This window comes from Dromaius novaehollandiae, chromosome 13, assembly GCF_036370855.1.
Source record: "Dromaius novaehollandiae isolate bDroNov1 chromosome 13, bDroNov1.hap1, whole genome shotgun sequence".
Lineage (NCBI taxonomy): Eukaryota > Metazoa > Chordata > Aves > Casuariiformes > Dromaiidae > Dromaius > Dromaius novaehollandiae.
Genome location: NC_088110.1, coordinates 6,797,824 through 6,816,011, shown reverse-complemented (window position 1 = coordinate 6,816,011; position 18,188 = coordinate 6,797,824). Strand labels below are relative to the sequence as shown.

The 18,188-nt window shown below is 35.2% G+C and overlaps 1 protein-coding gene across 7 annotated transcripts in view; it reads left to right on the top strand.

The window, feature by feature from the left end:
* Window positions 1-18,188, top strand: part of FTO (FTO alpha-ketoglutarate dependent dioxygenase) — a 340,085-nt gene that overhangs the window by 57,607 nt on the left and 264,290 nt on the right. For all 7 annotated transcript variants that reach the window (XM_064519526.1, XM_026102229.2, XM_026102226.2 and 4 more), the window contains exons 4-5: window positions 7,774-7,917; window positions 17,117-17,196. In XM_064519526.1, the coding sequence (XP_064375596.1) occupies window positions 7,774-7,917; window positions 17,117-17,196 (224 nt within the window). The remainder of the gene's footprint in view (window positions 1-7,773; window positions 7,918-17,116; window positions 17,197-18,188) is intronic.

Genomic DNA, 18,188 nt, shown 5'->3' with positions numbered 1-18,188 from the left:
TTTAGAAATTTACGCTTTCCTGAACATAAAACATCAGCTGTCATAGCAAACAGGATAGAAAAGGTTCCCTTAACCAATAGAAGTGTCATTTTATTCGTAACTATTCTATCCTGTTTGCCAAAAATCTTGATATGTTATGTTCTGTAAATGTACTTTGTGTCAATGGTGCTGTAGAAAAATTTCTTCAGTAATATTTTAGGAGAAACGTGATCATGAATTGTTATGAGTGGTTTTTATTTTAATGTAAAACTTCCATGTGGAGGGGGGGTAAATTAGTCCATTTAAGTACAAATAAATATATATTAAAAAAAGTATTTTCATACCTCATTGTCACTTTTTTTTTTTGTTCAACAGTTCAGCATGTTAGATAAGTGAAAATTATGCTCTGTCTTAAAGCCACCAAGAATTCTTTGCAGGATTTGATTGACAAGGACAAAAAGAGATCTTCAATATATTTGCACCAAAAAGGGTTTAGAGATTTATATGTAGTTAATATTTTTTGCCAAGAAGTAGATGACTTTTGTCAAAAAAAATTACTCATACTTAATTTTCTTTGAGGGATTTAAAAGTAGACATGAATACTTCAAAAAATTAGGAGTTTTTCAGTGAATAATGATTCTGTCATTTTACATTATGCCTAATTTGATATTTGTGATTATTTATGCAATGATTGTAAAAGCGAATTTTATGTATGTTGTAGAAAATCTCTTGGCAGGAGCTGGCAATCTTAAGAAGCGCAAACTGGAGACGATATGAGAGAGGAAGGCTTTATTTACATTTTTGGAAGAAAATGATTTATAAAGTCAGCTCATTCTACAAGAAGTTTAATGCCACTTGCTACCACTTGAGCACGACTCAAATAGGTTCCCTGAACTTCAAAGGGAGCGGAAGGTGCTTAGCGCGGCTCCTGAGCACCGCGCAGTGTGGTTACCGGTACACCTGCGCGGGCAAACAGTTCAGTGACATCTGTTTGTGTTCGGGTCGCGGCTGCCAATGCATGTTGTGTATCCCTGAAGTGAAGCCGTATTTAGGGTCAGCCCACTAATTTGCAAGTCTCAGGAAATGGATAAACTGTTCATAGTTTATGAATATGGGAAATTCATTAAAGTGAAATATCTGTTGTGGATGTCGAAGTTTTCTACATGATCCTAGAAGCTTAGTGTACTTGATTTTAGAGGATTAAATAGATTGTCATTTTGCTCTCTTGTTTGCCTGTTTATACCTCGCAAAGGAGGTGTTTGTCAACTCATCTGTGCTTATGATATTCTTTCCAGTTCCATACCTCTTCCAGTGTGTCGGTTCCTGCAGCTCACTGAGACTGTCACGTATTTGCTATGTTTCTTATCAAGCTCTTCATAACTCAAGTATGAACAGGTTCAATATACTTCTGAAGATTGTTATTAAACCTTTGGAGAGGCATATTGTGACTTCTGTTCTCGTTTTCCATAAATATCTTTGCTTCATATATCAGTATCTTTTATTAGTACTTAATCCATAAATCCATTTCATTAGTGTTGAGTATGAATTCTGTATCATGTGAAGGCTCTATCACGGAGTCATTATAGAATACTTAATAAAAAGAGTAGAAGTGGTCAGAAATTTTTTAATGGAACAATTTGCATGAGAAAATGTTGATTAGATGGATTGGTAATATTCCGTGAGAAAATACTGTTGCTGGCTATTGGCTCTCTACTCCTTAGGTTCTCTGTAGTACTCCAGGCACTGAGGACCTGTGGTAGCCCCCTAGAATGGGGAAGCCAGGGTTTTCAAAGCTTCCTGGCTAGTACAAATATATCCGGCCATGAAGGCAGAATCCCCAGCTTTTCAGATCTTGAATAGCAAGAGCCCCAGAAGTCAAGCAGTCTGGTGGCATTATGGGAGCTGTTTGTTTGCCTGGCTCCTTAGAGGGGGCACAGCTCTGATTATATGGCTTTCTTTTTACTTTAAGTGGTATTTTTACATCATTTCTAATATGCCTTTATTTTATTAAATGATATTAAAGCAGATGCTTCTGTAATAGAAACACTTTTTCTTGTTCATTTGTTCACTGTTTGATGCCATAATGAAAGTTTAATGTTTGACGCTTTGATCAGTATGAATTGCAGTAGAAGTTGGTTTTAGTATGCCAGAAAAGTAATTTGAGAGCCAACATAAAGATATTAGAATACACTGATGTTCTAATTAGTATCAATGTTCCTTGTTTCAAGTGTCAAATTATTTCATAGCAACTTCAAATGAGGCTCTTTCTGAACAACAAAGTAAGACAGACATCTTGCTTAATGCTCATCTGAATAGTTTTTGCTTTTATTTACATTAAAAAAATTTTGGGTTAAAATGTCATAAAATGGCAAAAATAGTCTATTATTAAAATAAGATTTTTCTAAATTTTTGTGATTATGAGGCATGAAAGTGTGGGAGTGGTAATCATAGGTACGTATGCAGAATGGAATACATCACAGAATGTGTGTTCCATTATACTGTCAATAACATAATTCTGTATTAATTTATTTGTACTTTCAGAATTTGCCATGAAACAGGGATTCCAAATTTTGACCAGTTTAGGATTTTTAACAACAAAGCTTACAGAGTTCTGCCGTGGCATGGGAGCATTAATGTAATAACATGTTCGGGATTTTAATACAGTGAACATTAGTTCACTAACCCATTCTTATTTCTTGCACTCTTTAGAAAAGTGAATCGTAATCCAAATATTGTTAGAGTAAGAGCAGGTTCAAAAACTGAATTTCTTCCGAGGGCATTTCTTAATGAACAGTTTTCCCTCAAGTTCTCATAGGTTCTGTAAGGCGTCCCATCATTCACAAGAGCGTTAGTTCAGTGATTAAGATGTTCTTTGAAGTAAAGATACCAACTTAAAGGAGATGGAAAATCATGTAGTGACCGGAAGTGCCCATCTTCCTTTTACCTGGATTTCCCACAAACTAAGTTTGAGTTTGGAGAAGTGGTTTCCTCTGGATACTTTATTACGTTTTGTTTGGCTTGTTGCCTGTAAGACCTACTTGCTTTGTAAACCTCTTGGAGTAATAAATGACTGGATCTGTTAGCAGACAAAGTAATGTTTAAAGGTTTAACAAACTTGTGATTAATTGCAGTAATGACTGGTCTTGGAGGAGCTTTCATACTTGTTTCTTTTGTAAAATGGTATTTGTGTTTTTTCACACTACTATGTTAGATGCAACATCTCATTATAAAATGTTATGACCGCCATTTCATTTCTTTATGACTGCCATTTCATTGGGAATGGGGGGGGGGGGGGGGGGGGAAGAGAGAGTTTCATTACGTATGCTTGTTTCCTCACCAAGTTAAAAAAGCCGCGAAACTGCAAAAGTTGTTTAGAATTGGAATTATTCTAAATCTGTGATTGACTCGTAATACTTTTTCTGTCCTGCTTAATGGATAAAAGTTACTGAGTAGTCATTCGTACAGTATAAGAACAATTATATTAAGTGGTTTCTAATGTCATAATGTATTAAAAATATTGCTTGTAGAAAGAATAAAAATGTTGCATGGAAAAATATTTATTCTTTCTTAACAATGAATAGGTGGGTGAAATGGTCAAGTCTGTAACTTGTAGGTGCTGACTAGCTGGAGTTATTTTCTGAGATGAACACAAAATTTTAATGAGCCAATTATGCATTAAAATCATAGCTTTGAAGCTCTATTTTCTTAAAGAATAAATAATCATCATTTGAATGAAAACTGTTGATTTTTTTTTTCTTTTCCCTGACCACACTATCACTACTTTATGAAATACTCTCCCTTAGCAATGTAGGGTTGGGAGAATTTTGCTTTTCTGTATTCCGTATGTGAGTTGATAAGAACAATGCTGGCAAACCCTTCAATTCTGTGTTTGTGAATCTCAGTTGCAAGCAAAAGTTAAAATGTTAGTACAGTTTAATTAACCTCTTATCCTGTGGCTTTTCAGTAATAAGGCAGAAGAAATAACTGGGTAGGTACTTGTTCTTTCCCTCCAGCTACTGAAAAGTAGAGCATGCTCTGCCTTTTTTCAGTTGTTTTGCGTGCAACGCATGTAAGTTGCTACGGAAGACAGTGAAGTAATATGGGCTGCAGTTTTTCTGGTATTCCAGTAATGCCTGGCTGTGTGATGGCTTTTTTGAAATCCGAGTTTGGTTGCTTAGTTTACCTGCTGTTTAGAATTTGTCTGTTCATTTTCAGCACTTTACGAAAAGCTATTTGATGGTGCAAAAAGTCAGAACTTTTGTTTATAATTTTGAGGAAACAAACTTAAAAAGAAGTTATCGAAGTAGTATTGGTTTTGTTGATCAAGAGTTTGCATTGGTATTTACATCTCAAATTCATAACCTGTAGTAGCAATCTGGCTATGGGAATCTCATGCTACAGAAATAGTCGACAGCATGTTTTCAATAGTTATTTTTTGCCAGAATGCAATCCACTATGTAAGGCAGAAGGTCAGTTCTACAGTGGATTATTTTAACATGCTCCGTTTTTAATGAGAGGTCTTTAATTGTGGAATTTAATTTTTGCTTTGGTCTAAAAGGAGTTAGATTTGTTGACCTTCCGTTTCCATAATGTATCCTTTCTTCTAGACTTTTTAAGGGAAAGTAGCTTAACAGATAATACTGGAGCACAGCAGAGCCTAAGTTTGGTCAAAGGGAGGAGGAGGAGTTTTTATGTATTATATTAATTGTGTATAAAATAATTCCAATATATATATTTCATTAAATTATGAATTTGTGACTAAATTCTTTTAAACTCTGAAATAGTCAATCAATCTGGAAGGAATAATTCTTTGTTCTGTATTCATATAACAATGGTTACTTGGAGTTAATGACAAAAGTAGATGTTTATAGTCCTTTTTGTTTATAACAATGTGTTGGCAAGTGATTCTGTCTTCTAAGAAATAATGTTTGATTTTGAGATTAGATTTAGGATATGGTTTGGCATTAAAATTCAACTTAAACAGGGAACATTTAGGTTTCAGAGTGCCAAAAAAATGCTCAAACTCTTCTTGAAGATTTTGGTGCCAAATAGCAAAGAAACCTTTCAAGTTTATTTTTACTTTCTTCACTGTGGAACAATAACTAACCTAAATTCCGGAAAACCATTTCTCTGTTGTTCTGGACCTAACCGTGACCCAAAACCAATGAGGTGGAGCATGAGAGCTGGGATATCTTTGCAATTTGACTGTCTGGTTAGAAGTGTGGTGTTGTGGCCAAATTTCAGCAGCTATGCTCTACCTTTCACAGTTCGATCCTTAATTTCAAGTTCGATGAGTTGTTAGCGTTACATTGTGATAAGCTTGTTACCTAGTTGGATCATTACATTTGAGATGCAAGCGTAGAGATTTCTGCCGGCCAAATTCTGTAACTCTTTACTGAGTAGGATTCAAAATTGCGGATAGTTTTATTGTATTTCCATTTAATGCTGCAGCATTTGACAATTTCAGTGTAGTCTACTCCAAAATAAATATGTGCTGTTAAGGTCTATTTGTATGGAAGGTGCTGTGTATATGTAAGAACCACATGATTTACGCTAAATTACCTACAGTTTAGACACATCCACATGTTTTCACTTAAATGGGAACCATAATTATCTAAACTAATATACAGTGTTCAGTCATGCTTGAGGTGTGACATACAGAATTTTATAATGACTTCTTGTTATGTGTAAGTTTGTCAGTGCTACTCAAACATACACCACAAATGTTAAGGAGCCTTTTTTCCCCTCACTTTGGAATAGCTTGCATTTAAAAGCTAGTAGCAGCTTGCTTCCATTTGTTTCCAAAATAACATGGCAGGAGCAATCAGTTTCAATTGCTGCTGATAATTATAAGGTGCAATCATTGAGAATATAGAGAAAAGGAGTCTGTGAGCTACATTTGAACTCTGTACTTAAGCAATAAAAAATTTATCAAACTGCAAAAAATAAGTCATTTTAACGAGCACATTCCAAAGGTGCTGGATTTATGAGGAGACCCCAGGATACTTTGATTGAAATTGCTGTCTCTGATTGTAGTTCTATATTTTATTGGTGCCATATTGTGAACAGTGCTGCTGCCAAAGTGAATGGGAAAGCAGCATAACAGACAGAGTTAACCCACAAAGGTTACCTCTCTTTATAATATCCATGATGTATTGCATTAAAAATGCCTTGAAAGCCATCCTATTTGCAGTTTTCAGAAAGCATTTTTTCTTAAATTAAGTTACGATTTATCTGAACAGGGCAGAAAATATGAAAGCCCCTGGAAGACTTTAGTATTGATTTTTCTGAGTATTTGCTAGCTCTTGTTTTCTCATTTGTGTGCTCCTTGATGGAAAGGCCTAGAGCTGATCCTGAGCCAAAGCTTCAGCTGGATAAGAACAGCAGCAGCAGAGGGAGGGGAAAATGGGGACTGAATTTACAGTAGGGGTTTTATTTAACTAAGGGCTTCAGGTTGGTTTTGTGACAGGCTTTTGGCTCTCTGGTTCCTGAATTAGGCAAAACTTAATCAACTTAGAAAATTATTAGAATTTATTAAAGGCTTCTCCCAACTAAACAAATGCTGAAGAATCCATGTGAGATGAATGACTTTATATATTTTGAAAGCTGAGTTCAAGGCTACATTTTATTTGTGCATAGAATAATAAAAGCTATAAATCTTTATTTTAGATTTTTTTTGTTTTAGAAGTAGTTGAGTAATAAATTTGAAAAAATTATTATACAAAAGCACATTTGTAACGGACAGTGAAATGGACACACTCAGACAGTTACCAACTTATAAGTAATAATTAGACATGCTATATATAGTTGACTATTTCTAACTGTTGACTGCAGTTCGGTGCCAACTGCTTATTAAAACTTCATCCTCCTCTGTCAAAATGCTCTGTTACATTAGCCACAAAACTGTTATGCCATAGCTTCCAAATACCTTGCTATAAATGCTGACTCTATCTTTCAATTTATAGTGCAGTGAAGTAAGCTTCTGAAAAGAGTTCTGAGGGATTAAGCTCTAAATATTATTTCAATGAAGTGGATTATTTTTTCCCCCAGCTCAACACGTTCGTGTTGCTTAATGATAAGAAAAGTGTTGTGACAAATGTACTGAAGCTTGATTGGCTCTTGCGCATGCTGTCTATCATGTTTGATTAGTCTAAGAATTTTGAGAGAAGAATAGCAGATATCATTCCAAGATGCTTGCCTCAACTTTGGTGGTCTGGTTGGTGTCTTTGTGCAAATTATTTCACCTCACTTTGCCTCAGTTTATGGTTTGGTGAAATTACAACTATGTAAACCAATGAAATTGCTCATAAAATGCTTTTGCAGTTTATGACTTGAAATTCTCTCAGAAGTTATCTATTTTTTTTTTTACACCGGCCTTGTTTTTATTTCTTTTTTTCCCCTCTCTCTCTATGCTGGTTACAATAGTTTTAATAATATATAAAGAAACTAAAAGTGGGCTTAAAACTCCTATTATGTGTACCTGAGAACTTTCAAAAAACTTGAGTTCATTGCAAATTCATTTGCCTTTGCTTTGTAGTTCATATGATTGTTTTTATCTTTATACAGTTGTTCGCAAAAAATTGTTGGTCTCATATGGTGCTTTTATATGTTATGTACTTTTGAACTTGGAGATGGTGATTATACCAGACGGAGATTACAGAAAATTTAAGCCTATTAACACTGTACCAATCTGTGTTTTCATTAAGTCTGTATTGTTAAACCAGATTTTGTATCTTATGGTTCTAATCTTGTCTCTTTTCTTTGTGGTGTTTTCCTCCTCATCTCTCTTTAAAGGTTCTGCAGTGGAAGAAAGTAATGAACAGAATCTGAAGGGAAGAGACCCAGCTGTTTGGCATGTAGGTTTGAAGGTAGCATGGGACATAGAGACGCCTGGATTAGCAATACCACTTCACCAAGGAGACTGCTACTTGATGCTGGGTAATTGTCAAAGGCTAGGAAGGGTAACTTTGTGTTGAAAACACAGAAACTGACACTTACTTTAATGTAAATTATCATACATTTGTTCCAGTAAGGGCTCTTGTGATATACAAAGACGAAAGATCTGGCTAGAGTGTATAATAAATTCTTGCTACCCTTCCCCCATCCAGAGTGTATTTATGGGAACCTTTTTCTTCCAATGTTTCTTTTACTTCAGAGCCAAAAAATGAAAACATTCTTTTTGAGCCTTTCTTCTGTGTTGTACAGTCAGAATCGCTAGTTCAACTCAGGCTTCGGATCCTAGGCAGAATTTCCCCAGCCGTTATGAATAGCCGAGCTCTCTCTGTCTCATCATTGTATTCGTAGATGCTAATTCCTTTCTCTATTTTCAGTGCTGTTTCACAGAATAATAGTGAGCATCTACATGCTTGTTGTCTGTGTGTGTTTTGTTTGTATGTTCCTTTTTTTTTTTTTATCCCAATTCTTGAGTTTGGATTATAGATTGACTATCCAGCACATAAGCTGTGACTGTAGCAATCTTAAAGTTTTCTGGTTCCATGATTCTTGAGATGCTAATCTGTGCATGTTTTATTGGTCACCAGTTTTAGACTTGGCACTGTTTCTCATTCTGGTATCACTTTTCCAAGTCTGTGTTCGAACATACCATTTTCCAGTATTGGGATTATATTAAAATCATAATAAACTGAGCTGTCATACTCCAAGGGGGCAAGACTCTGTGTCTCATGTGTAGAGGATAGAAAAAAAAAAATGAATTGAACTCATTGGTTTGAGCAACTGAGCTCAAACAGTGAAGTTCCATTAAAAGAATCGAGGCTAAGGTTCATTGACACAAAAACTATTACTTTCTCTTTTGGCTTGTGTTTCTCTTCATTATCATTTTTGTTTAAAGAAATTTGTAAGTCACACAACCTAAAACATGAACAATTCTTTTGTTTGCCTGTTCAGTGATTTGACTTGACAGATGTCTTCAAGAGTGAGGATGTTTTTGACACTCCCCATTTGTGCCTTGATAGGTGGAACGTTAAGACTGCCCACAAATACATGTACTGTGGTTTGTTCTTAGTTACCTCATCAAATCCTGCGCCCTGTCATCAGTGAAGTATCATGTGTAAAAGAACTGGGCTCTCTGTCCTGTTAGGTGTATTGAGACATGAGCAGATCGTTTGCTAGGGTAGCAAGTGTGAGGTCCTTTGGCACTGTGGTGTAGATGTGCTTCCCTCTTCTGCATTTGAAAGAGTGTAGAGTAGCAGCCTGGAGGGAGACTGAGACGTTTCTTAAAATGAAGTTTACATGGTGGTTAAATATTCCTAGAAAGGGAGTTATTGATCTATTTTTGTGGAATAGCTGTTCTAACATAAGTCTATCCTGAACAATCTTGTTCAGTAATCCTTACTGACTGGAAAGTTTGTGCCTAATCAACCTTGCTGGCCAAGCAGATTCAGAAAGCAAGTAGTGAAACAGGGTGTTTAACTTCGGTATTTTTATTGCAAAATTCTGTAAATTATAGTTGACTTGAGTTACCAAGTCGTAAGAATTTTTCTTGTTCCCCAATGGAATTTATATTCTGTAACTGAAGTATTGTTGGGAATTCTGTATGAAGGATGGGTCAGAAAGTTACTTTATTAAACAATGACATCTTGATCATGTTTAGATGGAAACAAAGAATATATTAAACATTACTTTGAAGATGATGCCTAAATCACTTATTAATACTTCATGGAGCTACAGTTTTGAGGTCAGTCGACGAGATGTTTGATAATCTCTTCTGCATTTCTATAGCCTTTGTAATTATTTCTCCTCAGTTACTTAAGACATTTATTATTTTAAAGTTTTTAAGTGGCAACAGTCTGATAGAGTATTTCCAAACTGGCCCAAATGGCTTCTTAGGCTTAGGTTCTTGGTCCTCAGGTATCTCTGTACATCAGAACTGCTTTTATCAGTTTCTGTTACTTGAAGTCAGAGACTTAATGTAAATGGATCTATACAGTTTTTGGTATGTTTTTATACTGTTCATATTTTGTAAACTGCTTTAAGAGGAGGCATCTTGAGGGTGCTATCTGAGAGGTAAAATATGAAAACTTTAAAAGGTAACCTGACAGTAAAGAAGGTAATTTTAGATTCATTTATCTTGTGCCTCTACACATTGTACGTTCCAGAATGTCATCAGTAGCTGAGTCTTCTCACTTGCATGTAGACCATTATCGTAAAAGCAGTGGAAGCAGTATGCAAGACCTCTGGAATGTGTAACACTACGGCTAGAGTACTGTGGCTCTGGACATCAGCTGGTAGTCGCTCTTGAAGTAGAGAGGACTGATTGGCAGGAACGTGTACTTTTCTGACTACCATTCTCACTACTCTTCCAGCTCTAGTGAATAACGGAGCATCAGTGCACATCTGTTCTTTTAACTTCTGAAATGGTATAATGCTTACTTTATAGGGATGTTGCAAAATATTGAAATGTCAAGTTCAGTATGTTGCTTATAATTAAAAAGTCAGCTCCTATCAATTTCTGTACCTGCAATACTCCAACTATTTGCTAATATTGTATACATAAATCTCATGAAAACGTGGTAACTTGGTATTTCTGATATTAATGTGTAAATACAATAACTCATTTGTAAATCCTGAGCTACCAAGTACCGAGAAGATTAAGTTTGTTTTTAGATTTTTTTTTTAACGGTTTTGTCCCTCTCTTCTTTGTCACTATAAAATGTGCTTTGTTATTTTTGGTAGAATTTTGTTAAAACAAAATCTTAAAATACAAGCTTATACCTGCATTCTCAGTACACCTCTTCAGGTGAAATAATAAGCCTTAATTTGAATGCATAGTAATACTAAACCTGGTGATAACTTGTCTTAAAATGGCTGGATTTATTACAATAATATAAATGATTTAAAGAAAAACAAAATCCAAAGTAACTTTCAGTATGACAGTTTTTTTTTTTTTTAAGGCTTTTTTTTCCTTAATATGAAGAAAAAAGATTTGCTGAAGGACTGCAAATCTGCTGCCTAAAAACTCAAATCTGAACTTTATATCTCTCATGAAACGGAAACACTTTAGCCCAATTTAGCATAATATATTGGTCTGCAGAGGAAGTGCATACTGAACCCTGCTGTCTCAAGTACACAGTCAAGGGGTGTCTAATATGAAACGTGTTGGGTGCATGCAATAAATCCAAAACGCGTGGAGGTGAGCAAAGTGCCCCATCTGCTCTGCTCTAGAGCATGCTTAACTAGGGTTGTCATGGTCTTACTATTAAATTGCAATCTTTCCCCTAATCTTAGTTAGACATGACCAGATTTGCAAACAGATTTACAATTTTCACTAATTTTCCTACCATGACTTCAAAACATACTTAACAAAAATACACTGTGGTCTTTTTCAAAGGGAGAAGATTTACTTTTCCACAGCTGTTTCCCATAGATCAAACCCTTGCTTGAAGGTTAGGTTTTTAAAACAGCATGAAGATGAACTTGGAATCTTATTCCCCTCCATACCCCCAGCAAAATATAGTTTAAGAAGCATACAAAAATTATTTTCATAACCAACCAGAAGTTGGGTGCACACATTGCAGAGGCAGGCTTGTGGTTAAAGATAAGTATTTAATGGAAACATTTCCACATGTATACAGTGGCTCATTAAACTATTCCTAGATATTTAATCTGCTCCACAAACTAACTTGAACCCTTTTTGCTCTCCAGCATCTTGAATGTGTTGGAGTTTTTTAACGCCGTAGTTTTTCTTTCTTGCTCCACATTTAATCCAAATGTTATATTTCTTGATTATTAAAACTTTGAACCCCAGAAACTTATTTGTCGTTACCAAACTTTGATCATGTAGTTTGGCAAATCCCAGACATCTTTTTTAGTTCAGCCGCTTAATTCGTTCTGTGTTTTGTTTGTGCACACTTTTCTTGTTTAAAAACTAAAAGTACTTCTTAATTAGGGCCAGATCATCTCTCTGGCTTTCTGTTATGAAAGTAGTACAAGACATATTCCACTGACCTTTAGCTTCTTGGGGAAGGTTAACATAGCCTTCTTGGTGCTTTCTGTCAATATACCTGCAGTAAAATTAGTTTGATTTGGATTTCTACTCATGAAGCATTGCTAGAAGGTGGGTGAAGGAGTTGGTTTCCGTAGCCTCCAGTCATCTCTGTCAACCCTCCCATTGCATCAGAGACTACCTGATTTGTGAAGCCTGTGCAGTCCTGCATGTATTAAAACCATTTAATTACATTAATCTTATTAATAAAATGGTCAGATAAATTTGATGAAATGGTATATGTGTAACCTTCCCCTTTTGACAGTTACTGCTATGCTTACATTTTTTAGCATGGGTTTGCCAGTCACAAGTCAACCTTCAGTGATGCGGTATGTGTGCAACTGGGTACAAGTGGAATTAGAAATGGTTGAAAAACATTTTAGTGCTTTCAGAAATTGCACTATAGTAGAGTAAATCAGAAAATTTTTTATTTGTTTATGTTAGGAAACCTTTTTATTAGTTAGTTAGGAAAATCAATAGCACAAGCGCATTTTACATTTGTTTTGTAGATATTTGGGTCAGTAAGAATATCAGAGCTTTTGCCAGTGCTTCTAATCCCACTGTATGTGTTACCTGCTTCTCAAAATAGTTAAAATAGTTAAGTATACATATATTTATCCATTAGTCCATCCTTTTGACAAAAGGAAAATACAAGCACAGGACTAATATTATGCTATCCATATGTTGCCCAGAGATGACTGAACTGTGGCTCTAATTTGAAAAAAGAGCTAATTGCATCTGTCATGAGGCAGCACAAGAAAAGAATTACATATTACAGCTTTTGATAGCATCATTATACTATTATTATGGTATCCTGTTATAGTATACCATTCTATAAAACACAGGAATAATAGCAATTCTTAACCTGAAGAATCTTGTTTAAGAGAGTGTATCATAAATTTGAGAGCTAGAAAAACATTCTTCTGTCTGAAAGAAATGTTGGTATCATTTTGTATCATCTTTTATTTGTTATGAATCTAGCATAGGAACAGAGATGAGGACACTGACTTTGCTTGTACTGTCAGTATTGGTGCTGTTGGTGCCCATATAATTGGGCTGATGAGAAGAAGGTACACAGTGAGGTGTGGACAGAGCAGGGACAGAGACTGCAGAGAACAGGATCAGGCAGGAGAGGGCAGCTGACAGTAGTTTACTGCTGGTAGAGTACCAGAGATGTTGTTTACTGCAGTGATTTTCCCATCCCCCTGTGCTCCCCCCCCACCCCCAGCAGGTGAGAGGAATAGGGATCTGTATTAAGCAAAAACTCTGTTTTGAAACGAATTTATGTGTGTGTTGTCTGAGGTTTCTGTAGCTAGTGATTCTGTGTCAAAGAATTGTATGCATTTGCAGGTAATCGGATCATCTGCTGAACATACTTGCTGCTACTTAGTACTTCATCTGTAAAGTCAAAACCCTTTTGCATCTGACCTCCAAATTATTTAAGCAGACTTCAAGTTGATAACTTTGTTTTCCGAGGTGGCTTCAGCCATCTGTACACAATCATACATGTGATTAATTTCTTTTAATAAATCTTGCCTGGACTTGCCTCAGCTGGTAGTGCTATAATGGGATCTGGCCCTAAGGTGGCAGATGAATCATTGGAAAGTGGCAGGCGGAAAGTAGTAGAAATAAAGCAACAGAACAATCCATTTAAAGAAATACGGATTTTGCCATATATTTGCATGCAGGAAATAGTCTCCATGTTTCTTAGGTGCTCCACTTTGGACAGAAAGCTGAAATTCTTTTTTCCAGCATTCAGACACCAAGTTTTGTTACCAAACAAGACTTTGTTTTGTTCCTTCTAATGCAAGCAAGGCCTTTAGAATATTGTCAGTAGTTTTGGGAGGCTGATAGAGACATGATAGTGCCTGCAGCACAAGCAGTCTTCCGTATTTGTGTAGCGTCTGGTGGCTCAATGGTATTCTGTTAATACAGGTAAGTATGAACAGCTTTCATGTGTGTGACCGATCTGGGCTTTGATTCAGAAAGTTCTTTTTGGTCAGAATACACTTTAGCCTGTATTGAACTTCAGTGTTTTTTCTTGACTGTTTTCTAGAGTTACAATTTAAATTTTGAATAATTTGTAGCATTTTAAAATTTATAAACGTAAGAAAAGTCTAATCAGACCTTAGGAAAATACTTTGTGCTAATGATAACATTTTTCATAGACATGGAAGAGTATTGAAAGGGAAATAGTAATTTAAGCTGTAAACTTTAGACTAATTTTGAAAAATTATCTCTCATGTAATAGCTAATTGATAAATGCATATCTTAAGTATCCATATGGGAGGCAAGGCTATTTTAAAAAATACAATATGAGCCCTAAGAACAGTGGAAGGAGAAGGGATTACATGACAGTTCTTGAAACTGTATTGTTTGAAATTGCTGCTGTGATTTGAACTAAAAGCTAACTATTTATGTGCATTATATAGTTCATCCAAGTTATTTATGAATATTGATACTGAAATGAGATTTCCATGACACAATCCTTCTGAATTTGTGGTAACATATGGGCCCACTGTGTTAAGGCAGAAGAGACACTACATTGGCTCTTACCTCAGGAGAACTTTCTGAGGAGTAACTTCCTGCATGCTGTTCTCCAGAGCAGGACTGATGCATATTTTCCTACTTTTGTATGTGTATATTTTGTGACGTATAATACTTTAGAGTTGAATTGAAGAGGCAGCGTTTCGGTTTTCCGAACCTCATCAATCAGTGTTTAGTCATGCAAAATCTGAAGTGATATTATCTCGATATGTATTGTGTTTTACCTAAATCTGCAATGGAGCTGTGATAGTTTTGACATGGCTGTTCAAGGAAGGTAGCAGTTTTGGTTCAGCTCTAACACCAATACAGTAATCTGAATGTGATGTTCTGTATGTGAATAAAATCTTTTGCTGCCAAAGGGACAGTGTCCCATTTAATAGACAGTCCTTTTTCTTTCAAATGCTACATTTTTGCTGTGATCTTTTAAGACCTAGAATATATCTCTAAAAAGATATTTGAAAAATACGATCAATGAAGCTTCAACTGTTCTTGTACAATTACAGTTTTAGATGAATTATAAACTCTCAGATTAAAATTACAAGGGCTCTTTCTAAGAGTTATAAAGGTTTAGAGACAGTTGGAAGCAATTTCCAGGGGAAGAGTTACAATGAAAGAGTTGCCAAGGATTTGAATGAAGGTGCAAATCAAAATGTTATAATTTTAATGCTGTGTTTGCTACAAAAAAAACGCACCAAAATAAACGGATTCTGAATAGGATGTGGGAGAGAGTTTAAGTTTTTTTGGTGATAGTTGTTCATGAAAATCATTGTGATATTTAATATTGTTCAGAGATATTACTGTTCTGTGGCCCTTGCAAGATTTGGCACTATATACAATTTAACTCTCAAATTTTCTCTCATGAGAAATGTTTTTTTTCCTGTTTGGGTTTTTTTGTTTGTTTGGGAGTTTTTTCTAAGCTTTTCAACTTCATCTATGTGCTGACCTCATGCAAATCGAAAGTAAGCCTGCCATCTAAACTTTGTCAGTGGGAATACAATCCCAGCTAATAGCACTTGTTCTGCCTATTCCTTATATAAGCCGTTGGTCTAAAATTTTTTTTTTCTTGAGTTCGTGATGCTATCTGCTATCTTGTGTATGAACTTTTTTAATGGTTGCTTATAAAATTCTTAGAAAGAAGACAAGTACTTCTTACAACTCTGACAAATTCAATCATTCTTGTGAGTTATTATTTGTAAGGCTGTTATCAGTTTAAAAATTTCAGATTTGTTGCGAGATGAAGTAAAGGTTTTAGAGAATGTCTGTTTTCAATAATAAAGCAAATAACACATTAAACACATTGTGTTATTTTCAGTCTGATAGACTATCATTATGATCAGAAGAACATTTTTAAAAATGAGTAGGAATTTGGGGTTTCTCAGGTTTGGGGTGTGCAAATATGAATGTTTTAAAGAGAATTATATTTACATGATGGAAGGATGAAGCTTCGTCATTTCTCATTATGCTGTGTTATGATGACTGAAGCTACGTTCCCTGAAAAAATAGGTATTGTTGAAAATATAGACTCCAAGTTAACCAGCATCTTTCAGGTCTCGCTTTCTCTTCATAATTTTTTTTTTCGTGGTGACACTTCAGGTTTAATGATTTTGTATGGTTTTTTTAGTCTCTGCTAACTTATGAAATCTTTTTTTTTTTTTTTTTTTTTTTTTTTTTTTTTTTTTTGCACCTAGTAGTGATCATATAGTGCTTTTTGATAGATCTTCCTAAATGTCATGTTGAGTTTGAGAGGGCAGCATCGTTTTAACACGATAAGTATTTGATTTTCAAAGCACCTTATGAAGAGTTTTTAATGTAATGGTGAATGTTATTACTAGATTTAGGCTTAACTTTTGCAGAAGAATGTGTTTTCTCTAGAAGATGATGATTTGTTGGAATTCAAGCATTTATGATAATGTTGGTAAAATTCTGATGGCAACCAGGTAGATTCCATTTACAGGGTGGTAGGGAAGCTATTTTTTGCCAGTTTGTCTGCTGAAGTTCTTGGCAGCCCCCTGGCAGGCTACAAGATAGTCTTAAGTGAAATGCTTTGGCGGCAGATCTTTGAGTGGGTAGAGCCTTCTGAGAGGTCAGTTTTTTGCCTCTGAGCTGAAGGTCTGCCTTCAGATAAATTTTGAGGGGGAAAAAAGAAAAGATGAAATAACATGTCTCTGTCTTTTTAAAAAATATATATATTTTTAGACTTATGCATTAAATTTCAGTATTCTTTAGTGATTTTTTGAGCAGAGAGATTGTAATTTCTGGATAGTCTGTTATTTATAATGATGCTCAGCTTTGAAAATTTGTTTGGTTTTAGCTGCATTTTTCACATGGGAGGTGGGACAAAGTCCACTTCTGAACTGTGTAAACTGGGAGAAAACATAGGTATGTGAGATCTTTATAACACTAGGACGATGATAGTTATCACGGTCTACTAAACACTTGAGCTGTATAAGAACAGTACTATATACTACTTGAATTCTCTGCTTTTTGTTTCAAATGCTTCATATGCTATCCTGAGTTCATATCAAGCCAGAATAAATTGTTAAGTGTATTTTTTTTTTCTGTACTTAAGGTTTTCTTCTCTGTCTCTAGATGATCTCAATATGACACATCAACACTGTGTTCTGGCTGGTTTTTTACCTCGATTCAGCTCAACTCACAGAGTGGCAGATGTAAGTATAGAAAATGGGTTGTTGTTTTTTTGTTTTGTAAAGCTAATGTTCTGGTACTGTAAACTCAGCATCATGTTGTCTTATCTTGAACTATGGTTCACAGTTGTGCTGATGACTCATTAGACTTTTGCTTGAACAACTGCTATTCGTTTATTGTTGGATCAAGGTACAGTTCCTCTCTCTATAGTTAGTTTACCTAACCTTGCAGTTAGGCATATAAAATATGAATTAGCAATGTGCTATACCACACGTTCACAGATTATTGAAGAAATGAAAAACATGCAACCATATTTCTATATGAAATCTTTACAACTCTTTTTGCTCTGTTCATATCACAGTCCTGGTTGAAAGGCAATATTCATGATGAGATAGAAATATTCAAAAACATATGCCAGCAAGGTCCACTGGTAAAAACAGCTTTTAGGAGGTCAGGACAACTAAGAGCAGTCATGAGCAGGCTTTAAATTGGATCCTTCTGGTGCTTCCAGGGATGGAAGAAGCAGAAAGGTGATACAGAGTCCCTTGTCTGAGAGTTGTTCTTGGATAACAAGGGTTCAGCCTATTACTTTCAAGTATTAAGATACGTGTTTTTTTTGTTTTTTTGTTTTTTTACTAGACGTCTGCTTTTCCTTGTTCCTTTCCGTGATTTTATCATTAGCTTTGTTTATATAGTATTCAAATGGAAAGGCATACAGAAATACAGAGAAAGATCATATTGTAAAATGGTATTTTTAAAAATTTCCTTTTTTCAGCAAGGCAAAATGCACTACTACTGAAGCACGTGAGAGAAAGAAACATGTATCCAGATACTTTTTTTCCCCTCACTCTTTGTAGTTTGCCCAATAATGGAAGTGAAGAAGTGGCACCAAACATAGACATACCTACATATAAGATCTAATAAAAAGATAAAGCATAAGAATATGAGAATACCACTATATTTCTCAAATTTCTTTAAGGAATAACTGTTCCAAAGATGTAAAAAATTTCTTATA